Source organism: Eutrigla gurnardus (genome assembly GCF_963514095.1).
Source record: "Eutrigla gurnardus genome assembly, chromosome: 17".
NCBI lineage: Eukaryota > Metazoa > Chordata > Actinopteri > Perciformes > Triglidae > Eutrigla > Eutrigla gurnardus.
In genome coordinates, this window is record NC_139928.1 from 23,590,508 (window position 1) to 23,602,248 (window position 11,741).

The 11,741-nt window shown below is 41.7% G+C and overlaps 2 protein-coding genes across 2 annotated transcripts in view; both read right to left on the reverse strand.

Annotated features, from left to right (window-relative positions):
* Positions 1–1,694, reverse strand: part of LOC311027833 (DEP domain-containing mTOR-interacting protein-like) — a gene marked incomplete at its 3' end in the record, with an annotated part of 2,428 nt that extends 734 nt beyond the window's left edge. The window contains exons 1-4 of the mRNA XM_084032000.1: positions 1,600–1,694; positions 796–972; positions 126–196; positions 1–62 (exon numbers count right to left, since the gene is read on the reverse strand). The exon at positions 1–62 is cut by the window's left edge and continues 43 nt beyond it. Coding sequence (XP_083888126.1) covers positions 1–62; positions 126–196; positions 796–972; positions 1,600–1,618 — 329 coding nt within the window. The 5' untranslated portion in view covers positions 1,619–1,694. The remainder of the gene's footprint in view (positions 63–125; positions 197–795; positions 973–1,599) is intronic.
* Positions 1,695–3,632: 1,938 nt separating this feature from the next.
* LOC311027636 (uncharacterized protein) lies at positions 3,633–6,608 on the reverse strand. The gene is made up of 2 exons (XM_084031741.1): positions 6,062–6,608; positions 3,633–5,244 (listed from the first exon to the last, which is right to left on the reverse strand). Exons 1-2 carry the CDS (start codon positions 6,201–6,203, stop codon positions 4,022–4,024), a joined length of 1,365 nt encoding a protein of 454 aa, XP_083887867.1. The 5' UTR covers positions 6,204–6,608; the 3' UTR covers positions 3,633–4,021.
* Positions 6,609–11,741: the final 5,133 nt, after the last annotated feature.

Sequence of the window (11,741 nt, forward strand, 5' to 3'; positions counted from 1 at the left end):
TGGATGTGACACGGCCGGTTCCCTCGGACCACGAAGCCCCAGCCCACGGCGTCGGCCACGACCTGGAAGCACACGGAGCGTCAGCCGGGGGAAGAACTGAGACGGCCGACGGTCAGTGAACGTACCGTGAACGTCTTCCTGAGATACGGTCCTCCGGGTCTCTGCAGCTCCGCTGTGCTCACCGGCCTCTTCAGCACTAAACAACAGGGCAATCTGGTTAACAGCAACTTTCAACAACACGGCAATCTGGTTTACAGCAACTTTCAACAACACGGCAATCTGGTTTACAGCAACTTTTAACAACAGGGCAATCTGGTTAACAGCAACTTTCAACAACACGGCAATCTGGTTAACAGCAACTTTCAACAACACGGCAATCTGGTTTACAGCAACTTTCAACAACAGGGCAATCTGATTTACAGCAACTTTCAACAACAGGGCAATCTGGTTAACAGCAACTTTCAACAACACGGCAATCTGGTTAACAGCAACTTTCAACAACACGGCAATCTGGTTTACAGCAACTTTTAACAACAGGGCAATCTGATTTACAGCAACTTTCAACAACAGGGCAATCTGATTTACAGCAACTTTCAACAACACGGCAATCTGATTTACAGCAACTTTCAACAACACGGCAATCTGGTTTACAGCAACTTTCAACAACACAGCAATCTGGTTTACAGCAACTTTCAACAACAGGGCAATCTGATTTACAGCAACTTTCAACAACACGGCAATCTGATTCAGGGCTAAAAATAAATCCTATAAATATATATCTGATTTATTTCTTACCTGATTTGGGGTTGTAGAGCGCCAGAGACGATGAAGAGGAGGAGGAGGAGAAGTTGGGAAGGCCTCCTCCTCTCCTGCTGTATCTGCTGCCGTCACTGCTGCTCCTCAGCCGAGCTCCTGCCTGACCTCCTCCTCCTCCTCCTCCTCCTCCAGCCTTCACCTCCTTAGAGGGAGTCACTGATGGGGGGTTAATCAGCAGAATCACATCTGACCCACTTTTATTTTTCATTTCCTGAACTCTCCTCCTGACGCTGCTTCTGTTCACAGAGACGCTGATAACAGCCACGCTTCATTAAGCATCCAGATTAGACAGAAGACACCATGTGACCCCCAACGCCCTCTCTGATTGGTCCACAGTCATCCAGCTAAACTGAACCTTTTCTTCCAGCTTCGTTTTACTCTGGTTGTTAATAATATTATCATTATTATTATATGGTAGCAAATTGACAAACTGGGGTCTCATTCCAAGATGAAAAGTCAAATTTTCCACAATGATTTGGTCTCTTTTACATGATTTTATCTATTAACGCTTTGAATGTTGTTTTGGTTTTTAGTGTTATCTGCGTTTCTGGTTGCCGTCTCGGCCAGACGAGTAAACCAGTTTTAATCTCACTTTTATTATCCTGGATGAACACATATGGGTAAATACAATAAAACAAACAACCTGTCAGATAGCAGCGTCACAGGTTTGATTCCATCAGTTATTGAGCTTCCTTTCTAAATGAGCAATTCTATTTTTATAAAGACTTATAATCACAGGAATGAAAAACCTGGTAGAACGGGACTGAAAGCTGAAGATCTTACCTGCCGTTCGAGGTCCCATCGCTGCTCAGACGGATCCAGACGAGGCTCTCCTAATCAGCTGCTCAGCTAAAAGTGTGTGTTCACAGGGCTGAAAGCTGTGTGTGTGTGTGTGTGTGTGTGTGTGTGTGTGTGTGTGTGTGTGTGTGTGTGTGTGTGTGTGTGAGCTAAATATTAAACCGCTGAACAAACAGAGTGACCTCAGCAGGAGGAGACACTCTTCCCTCTCTGGACAGTTCTGTGTTCATCGATGTGTTTTTGTTAGAAATAAAATGAGCTTCAGAAGATGTGACTCGATGTGAAATGATCATTTGTAAGGATTTAATGTTCCACCTTAACTTTGCACCAGAGAAGAAACACTTCATGTAATAAAAATAAAAAAGAGAGCTTCTCAGAGAGAGTAGAGAGCAGGAGTGAGACAAATAGAATAGATTACAGTGTTGCCGCTGTTGGGCAACGTGGGGGATTTGTGCTTTCTCCCTTTCCGTATCTAGAACCAGAACAGTCTGTTCCAGAACAGCTGAATAATAATAATATCAATAATATCTCATGTTGGAGCGTTCTGCTGATAACACGCTGCATTTCTACATCAAACAATCCAACTGGGTTGAGCAACTGTTTCACACAAAGAGGGTTTTTCTGAAGCACAAGCTAAAACGACGGTTGCCATGGAGACGGTAGGAGGCTGCAGCCGGACAGGAAGAGCAAACATCGATCGGAGAAACACAACTTCCATCAGACTATGAAGGGAAACCAAACGAAACACACGCCTGAGGTCAAGTTGGACAACGTGACTGAGAGCAACAACAACCACAGCAGCAGCATCATTAGCATTAGCATTAGCATTAGCAGCAGCATTAGCATTAGCAGCAGCATTAGCAGTGTGATGCTGCAGCAGTAAACACACTTCTGATAAACACACATTCCCGCCTCGTTAGATCACAGCTGATCAGCGGTCAATGATCACAGGTCAGACGCCAACGCAGCTTCTCAGACTGAAGATAACACAGATACACACTCCAACGTTGTGTTGCTGTTGTCCTCTTATTTATTGATGAATATTTCTATTATTAGTTTTCATATTATATATAGTATTATATTCTCTCACAACTGAAGCTGGTAAAGCATTTCAGACTCGTAGCCAGACAGATCCGTTTGATCCGTTAGTCGCCTTTTAAATGTTGTTTTTATACCGTTTAACATCTTTTATACGTAGACGTTACATTGTTGACGTTAAAAGGAGAATTTCATCGTTCACACAAACACGATTCTTAACAAACCCTTTGAATCTCTTCATAATACCAAATTATATCTGAAACTCAGCTAACGGAAGACAAGCTTTACTGTAAAGTGAGAATGGTTTCCATGGTTTCATATTCATGTATTATATAATAGTAAATATCTGATTTCACTTTATCGCCTGTCTGAGAAACGATCAGTGTCAAGTAGCAGTTTGGTGCACGACGGCCTCTAATCAATACTTCCCACTCCGACAGCGAGGATCAATGATCAGAATTCCTTGAAGCTCTTGACGGGTCAAAGGTCGACTTCATCACGGCCACCACTCAAAGTTCTTTACATTCCTTTTTTTTGGTCATAATTCTACGTTAGAAGAAGAAATCGGTTCATTTTAGTACAAATTTAAAGAAAAAGCGTTGAGGAACCAACCAATCAGGGTCTTTTACATGTGAACGTTCAAATACCTGCCCAACTGGGCCGTCTCTTGACCTTTGACCCTGGGGTCGGGAGCAGGTGATGCCAGAATGTCTTCATCACGAGATACAGTGACATCATCCAGAACTGATATGTTTCACTTCCCCCCGTAATGACATCATTGTTTCTGATTGGACGGCCTGGACGAAACACGTAGCGTGTGACCACGGCGAGGAATCGGTTTTCAAAATAAGATGTTAACAAAGAGTATAAACATGTGACCCCTTATGAAGCACAAATACCACTCAAGTGTGAGGAAAATATTATTTATTTCTAATTTTTTGGGGGGTTTGCTGAGGGAAAAAAAACATGTGAGTTCTTAGGACTAAAAATAAAACATTTTTACAGCTTCCCTTGAGAGATTTTCCAAAGTAAAAGTCCTTTGATGTGTGTGATTCAACACAAACATGGAACCAGAACACTAGAAGAAAAAAAACTAGTTGACTTAGTCTTTAAGTAAGAAGAGGGTAACATTGAGCACTCTTCATAACACAATATGGTAAATATTACGCATAAACATTTTTACTAAATAAATAAAAGTGATGAATAAAACATAAAAGTATAAAAGTATGAATGAAATCAACTGGAACGCCACCGGGTTTCTTAGAGGAGGCGTAAGCCTGCTTCGTTGAGTCATAGTTCAACTAGCTAGCTATGCTAGCTAGCTACTAAGCTAGTTAGCATATTTGAATTCTCCCCATTTGTGCAAATGTCATCCCGTAAAGTCGGCTACAGCGGGTTCTCCGGTGTGGACCAGCAGGTGTCTCTTTAGGCTGCTGTGCTGACTGAACCTCCGGCTGCAGACGGAGCAGCCGAACGGTTTCTCCCCCGTGTGGACGATCATGTGTCGCGTCAGACTTCCGTGTTGCGTGAATCTTCTTCCACAAACTGAACAGCCGAACGGTTTCTCCCCCGTGTGGACAACGATGTGTTGCCTCAGCTGTTCCTTTTGTGAGAAGCCCCGCCTACAAACCGAACAGCTGAACGGTTTCTCCCGCGTGTGCACAGTCAGGTGTTGTTTCAGGTTACTCCCATGCGAGAATCCTTTCCCGCAAACTGAACAGCTGAAGGGTTTCTCTCTCGTGTGAATGGCTACGTGTTGTCTCAGATTACTGTGCTGGGAGAAGGTTTTACTACAAAACACACAGCTGAACGGTTTCTCCCCCGTGTGGACGATCAGGTGTCGTCTCATCTGGTGGTTTAGGGCAAATTTTTTCCCACAAACTGAACAACTAAAGGGTTTCTCCCCAGAATGGGTCCTGATGTGCCGGACCAGATGGGCGCTGCTTCCGAAGCTCGACTTGCAAAGCGAGCAGCTGAAATGTTTCCCGTCTGAATGAACTTTCAAGTGAGAGATCAAACTTGAATTCATCGCATATGTTTTACCGCAGACGGAGCAACCGAAGGGTTTCCCTCCCAGTTGTCCCTCTAGGCCGAAGCTTCCAGAAAGTTCCATACATTCGTTCCCTTCATTGTTTTGGGGGTTTAAACCTGACTGAGGTTCCCCGGTGTCATCCAGATGACTACAGCCGACACCAGGCTCAGAGTCAGAGGAGGATGAAGTCCCGTAATCGCTCCCAGATTCAGAGGAGGAGGAAGTCTCGTCGTCGCTTTTTGATTCAGAGGAGGATGAAGTCTCACCATGAATAGCTGGTTGATCCGCTTCTATGTTCTCCTCAGTTCCGTGTAGCTGTGACGTCTGAGCTTCATCATCATCATCATCATCATCTTCACTCTTCACAGCCACAGAAGTGAATGAGAACTGGATGTGAGCCTCCTCCAGCCCTTGAAGCTGCCCTCCCTCCGGACCGATCCAGAGTTCCTCCTGTTCCTCTTTGATGTGTGGGGGTTCTGGGTCCTGCTGGTCCAGACTGGAGCTCCTCTCTTGCTGCTCAGGTGGGACATCTTCTTGTATCTCCACCAGCTGCCGGACGTCTGTGGAGAATAATGAAATGTTAACGAGGACTCGCTGGGTCCGGAGGCCTCTCGATGATGTGATCTCCTTTCATTCACGCCGGCTCTGAGCTAAATCGCATTGAGGCGTCATGTCCTTTTTTAAAAACGTCAGAATGACATGGAAGCCTCCCGAGGACTTACCCGTCCGATGTAAACACAGATGAGAAATCTTACTGGGATACATCAGATTATTGGCAATTATACACTTATGAGGACCTAATAAATAACTTGAAGCGTAACACACCGTCCCTTTAAGGAGCAATAAAGTGGTTTTGTGACCCAGAATCAAGTGAAAAGCGACATGAGGAAGGAAGCTCGATCCCGTCATCACTGCACTTTTACAGGATTGGGTTGAACACATTAAATGTTGGACTACGAGCGTAATCTACTCCCGCTCAGTGTTAAGTGTCCTGAGATGACTTCTGTTGTGATATGACACTATAAATAACATCGACAGCAATGATATATGACTAAATGTGACTAAATGCTGTTTTATAGAGCACAACGGTGACGTCACAACAAGCCTTACCATCAGCGTGCTCTAATTGGACAGGTGATGGTCATCACTTTAAATAAGTGATGCTGATGCTTCACACCAGTCACGCCAAAGGAAAAGGACGATACCAGCATTTTCAATAATCAATTAAAAACGGTTCATGTTGCCAATAATCATCGTTACAAACGAGGTCGACGGCAGCTAAAAACAACAGTAAAGTCCCGCGTGTACACCAGCGAACAAGTACTACTACTAATGTCGTGATATCACGTGACGTGATATGATTAAACGTGGACCAACCTGCCGCCTGAACCCGGCCCGCTAGCTTCCGGCCCTCCGCCTCGTACTCCGCGATCGTCCGCTCAAACAGCCCGAGGATCTCGTCAGCAGCCGCCGCTAGCCGCCGCTCCACCGCCGCTCTCAGCATCCGGGCTTTGGACATCTCCACACGGCGAGAGGAACGTTGTTGTCTTCGTCACACAAACTTCCAGCAGCGGAACAACAACAACAAACCTGCTAGCTGCTAACGGCTCCTCCCGGCTAGCATGCTAAGCTAACTAGCGTAGCCTCGTATGCTACGGGGAGACGCGTCGGAGGTGAAACACCCGGAGAGGAGGTAAGAAGCTCCCGGTCCCTTCAGAGAGATTCATCCAAACCCTCCGCTTTCTCTCAACACAACAAAGAGAGCTCTGCTACTTCCCGCGAAACATCCGGGTTCCGCTGCGACGTCATTCTTCTTCTTCGTCTTGTGTAATTCTTGCGCCTTACCGCCACCCACTTTGCTGGAGTGTGTCTCTTCCCCTAAACTAATAAAATAAAAAGAAAAGTAAATAAATAAACATATTTAATATAGACCAACATGAAATGAAAAAATAAAATAAACAAATGAAAATACTAATAAATAAAAATAATTAGAAAGTAAATAAACATATTTAATATAGACCAACATGAAGTGAAAAAATAAAATAAACAAATAAAAATACTAATAAATAAAAATAATTAGAAAGTAAATAAACATATTTAATATAGACCAACATGAAATTAAAAAATAAAATAAACAAATAAAAATACTAATAAATAAAAAATAATTAGAAAGTAAATAAACATATTTAATATAGACCAACATGAAGTGAAAAAATAAAATAAACAAATAAAAATACTAATAAATAAAAATAATTAGAAAGTAAATAAACATATTTAATATAGACCAACATGAAGTGAAAAAATAAAATAAACAAATAAAAATACTAATAAATAAAAATAATTAGAAAGTAAATAAACATATTTAATATAGACCAACATGAAATTAAAAAATAAAATAAACAAATAAAAATACTAATAAATAAAAAATAATTAGAAAGTAAATAAACATATTTAATATAGACCAACATGAAGTGAAAAAATAAAATAAACAAATAAAAATACTAATAAATAAAAATAATTAGAAAGTAAATAAACATATTTAATATAGACCAACATGAAGTGAAAAAATAAAATAAACAAATAAAAATACTAATAAATAAAAATAATTAGAAAGTAAATAAACATATTTAATATAGACCAACATGAAGTGAAAAAATAAAATAAACAAATAAAAATACTAATAAATAAAAATAATTAGAAAGTAAATAAACATATTTAATATAATCCAACATGAAATGAAAAAATAAAATAAACAAATAAAAATACTAATAAATAAAAATAATTAGAAAGTAAATAAACATATTTAATATAGACCAACATGAAATGAAAAAATAAAATAAACAAATAAAAAATACTAATAAATAAAATTAAATAAATAAACATATTTTATAAAGACCAACATGAAATGAAAAAATAAAATAAATTAATAAACAAATAAAAATACTCATAAATAAAAATAAATAAATAAACATTTAACATAGACCGACATGAAATGAAAAAAATAAAAAATAAACCAATAAAAATACTAAAAAATTAATTAAATAAATAAACATTTAATGTAGACCAACATAAAACTAAAACAATGAATAAATAAACATAAAAAAATAAATGAATTAAAAAGAGAGATTCTCTTGATTCTTCTTCTGCTTTGAAATTTACAGTAGATGGAACCCACAATGTCCCGTTGCTGCCACCTTCAGGTGTTATTCTCCCTCATTATCAATTCTTCTTCCTTAGAAATGCATAGAACAACTTTACTTTTCTATATGTTTTGCCCTTTGTAAAGCTGTAGTACCCGTGGTCACCAACAGAGAGCGCCAGTGTTAAAGCAGTCTCTTCGATAACCCTGATTCACTTCCTTTTTCTCTGGATTCTCCAAAATAATAAATAATACGATTCAACGTTAGAAAAATAAATGATAAAAGATGACGGATTATAAACCAGAAATACGTCTTTGACTCGCCCAGTGGTTAACATGTGTATGTAAAAGTATTTTAAAAAAGGGAAAGTTTATTGGCCTGGTGTGTCTCAGTTGTAAATACACAATACAGTTTTGAACACGTGCAAACAAGCAGAGTGTCAGGAATATAAATACAGTTCAGACCGAGTTTTAAAAGCAACATTCTTGTATATTTTTAGGAATTTCACAAATGTCCAAAAATAAAAAATCTATAGAAATAAAGCATAATAATAATAATAATAATAATCATCATCATATAATACGAATACAAATAATTAATGGAACTTATATAGCGCCTTTCAAGGAACCCAAGGACACTTTAAGTTAATTGGGACATGTGAACATTGGAACGTGTGTGTGTGTGTGTGTGTGTGTGTGTGTGTGTGTGTGTGTGTGTGTGTGGGGGGGGGTGTGTGTGTGTGTGTGTGTGTGTGTGTGTGTGTGTGTGTGTGTGGGGGGGGGTGTGTGTACGTGTGTGTGTGTGTGTGTACGAGTGTGTGTATGTGTGTGTGTGTGTGTGGGTGTGTGTGTGTACGTGTGTGTGTCTGTGTGTGTGTGTGTGTGTGTACGCGTGTGTGTGTGTGTGTGTGTGTGTGGGTGTGTGTTTGAGCATTGTGAGGCAAATATTAACTTTGTCCAAAGTACATTACTGTTCCTGAATTACGATGCACAAATGTCAGCAGAGTTGATGTATTTCAGTGAGATCCTCCTCTGAACTTCAAACTCTTGCATCCCATCTATTATTACAGGGTTGTAACGGGTGCTGGAAATCCTTGAATACACTTGATTTTTTTTGTGGTGTTTTCAAGAAGGTGTAGGAACGTTTCAGGGCTGATGTGATTCTTTACAGACGACTCTCACTTATTTAAGCCAAATCTTCAGCAACTCCTCGGCTTAACGTCTGTAAGCTCGTCCTCGGGCGCCGAACGCCTGAATCTCCTCGCTGCTTTGATGCAGGATGACATCATCATGATTGATGACAGTGAACAAAGCTGCAAATGTGACCTCGGAACTGGAAACCGACCCTCGTCATTCTGCTAAAAACTCCAAACGTTGGTCGATCTAAATACCGATCTGGTGCTTTGTGCAAATGGAAACCTCCATCCATCATTTACCGCTTATCCTGTATTCAGGGTCGCGGGGGGGCTGGAGCCGATCCCAGCTGTCATTGGGCGAAGGCAGGGTTCACCCTGGACAGGACGCCAGTCTATCACAGGGAGACATGTAGAGACAGACAGGTAACCAGTCTATCACAGGGAGACATGTAGAGACAGACAGGTAACCAGTCTATCACAGGGAGACATGTAGAGACAGACAGGTAACCAGTCTATCACAGGGAGACATGTAGAGACAAACAGGTAACCAGTCTATCACAGGGAGACATGTAGAGACAGACAGGTAACCAGTCTATCACAGGGCCGACATGTAGAGACAGACAGGTAACCAGTCTATCACAGGGAGACATGTAGAGACAGACAGGTAACCAGTCTATCACAGGGAGACATGTAGAGACAGACAGGTAACCAGTCTATCACAGGGAGACATGTAGAGACAGACAACCATTCACGCTCACATTCACACCTACGGGACATTTAGAGTCACCAATGAACCTATCCCCATCCTGCATGTCTTTGGACTGTGGGAGGAAGCCGGAGAACCCGGAGAGAACCCACGCTTACACGGGGAGAACATGCAAACTCCACACAGAAGGAACCCGGGCCGACCCGGGAACCGAACCCAGGACCCTCTCGCTGTGAGGCGAGAGTGCTACCCACTACACCACCGTGCAGCCCGCAAAATGGGGCTGCACGGTTTTTTTTAAATAAAATGAAGTGTTCAATGCTTATGACTGCCAGTTTTCTTACTTAATAATGTATGAAGAATATCTGTTATCAAGAATAGAATATCAATATCAGACCGCAATATTCTCCAAAACAAACGAGTGACATTAAAGTAAAAATCTACAGAATATGTGATTAATAAAAAAAAGGATTTTCGGACCCCTAACAGGAGACACGACGGGCAATAACACTTTTTCATGCCCATGGTTAGTTGGTGTTTCTGGGGGGGGGGGTCCAGGTGTGCTGAAACTCAAGACTTCCTGCCGGGGATCAGCCAGCTAAGCGCGGCCTCAGGTGATGGGGGACGCCTCGGCCAATCGGATCGTCCTGTGGCTTATGGAAGGTAATCTGTTGCCAGGGGGGCGCACACACACACACACACACACGCACACACACACGCACACGCGCACACACACACACACACACGCACGCACGCACGCACGCACGCACGCACACACACACACACACACACACACGCACGCACGCACGCACGCACGCACGCACGCACGCACACACACACGCACACACACACACACACACACACTCACACTGTGTGTGGTCTCTGTAAGACGAGGATGTTTCCCCCCGAGGTGGTGGATGTACGTATCATTGTCAAAGCCCCCCCACCCCCCCAATGAACACAATGTTCCCGGCTTGTCAGTGAGGGTGAATCCCCCCCCCAGACAAACAAGGCAGGAAGGCCGATTACCCGTCTCACAGCGGCGGTGTTTATGTGCAGAGAGACAGCTTTCAGCTGCACAGCGCCGCGTCTTTGTCTCGTTGTCTGCAGGAAAACAGAGTTCACATGTCTCGGCTCGACGTGGGGCGTTCAGGGTCTGGGTCCCGTCCCCCCTGACGTGGGCCTCGGTGGCGTCCAGGGTCTGGGTCTCCCCCCGTAGGCCATTAATGTGGTTCCATGTCTGCTGTTGCATCTTGACTTCCTGTCGTCGCTGCAGATTTCTCAAAGGCAACACGTTGCTTCCATGGACGGATCACTGCACAGGCTACCAGGGGCCCGAAGTGTCAGGGCCCCCCTGTCACAACATCTGGGGAAAAATGAAACCTATTAATTTTTTTCAATTTTATTTTTTTGTCGCTCAGCACGAGCTTCGAAGTGATCAGACGTATGGTTCGTGCCGACTCCACTTTTCTGTCGACATGCTAAAAAACAACAAAGTTAGGTTTCAGAAAAAACGCATGTTTGGGCTCAAAAGAACAATTAGGTGTCGTCGGCATCCGTCAAGATCTCCAGTCCACCTCTCAGTTAGCAATAAAACTAACAATAAAAGGCATTCAAATGGTAACAATAAACTATATATAATAGTATGATCATTAAAAATGATGCACGTGGTAGTTATATCAAATAAAAAGGAAACATTTAGGGAAGGTAAACACCTGTATTTCTCAGTCTATGTGTCTCTGGATGTGGACATATTTTTTTCATATTTTCTTTTTCAACTTTATTTCTATATTTTTATTTATGTGTTATGTAGTATGGACAGGTGTTGTACATCGTCATTAACATTTATTTCCCTGAAAAAACACTATGCACGGTGCAACTGGTACTTTTACATAAATGTTACAAATCGAATGACTGTTATGTCAAATAAACTAAACTAAATACAATAATAAATAATAAATGCCACTGTGATGCCCGTGTCAAAATAAATAAATGAAAATAAGTAAACCAAATTAAATAAAGAATATGTATGTTGGATTGGTACTGTGATGAAACCAAAATAAAATAAATACAAAT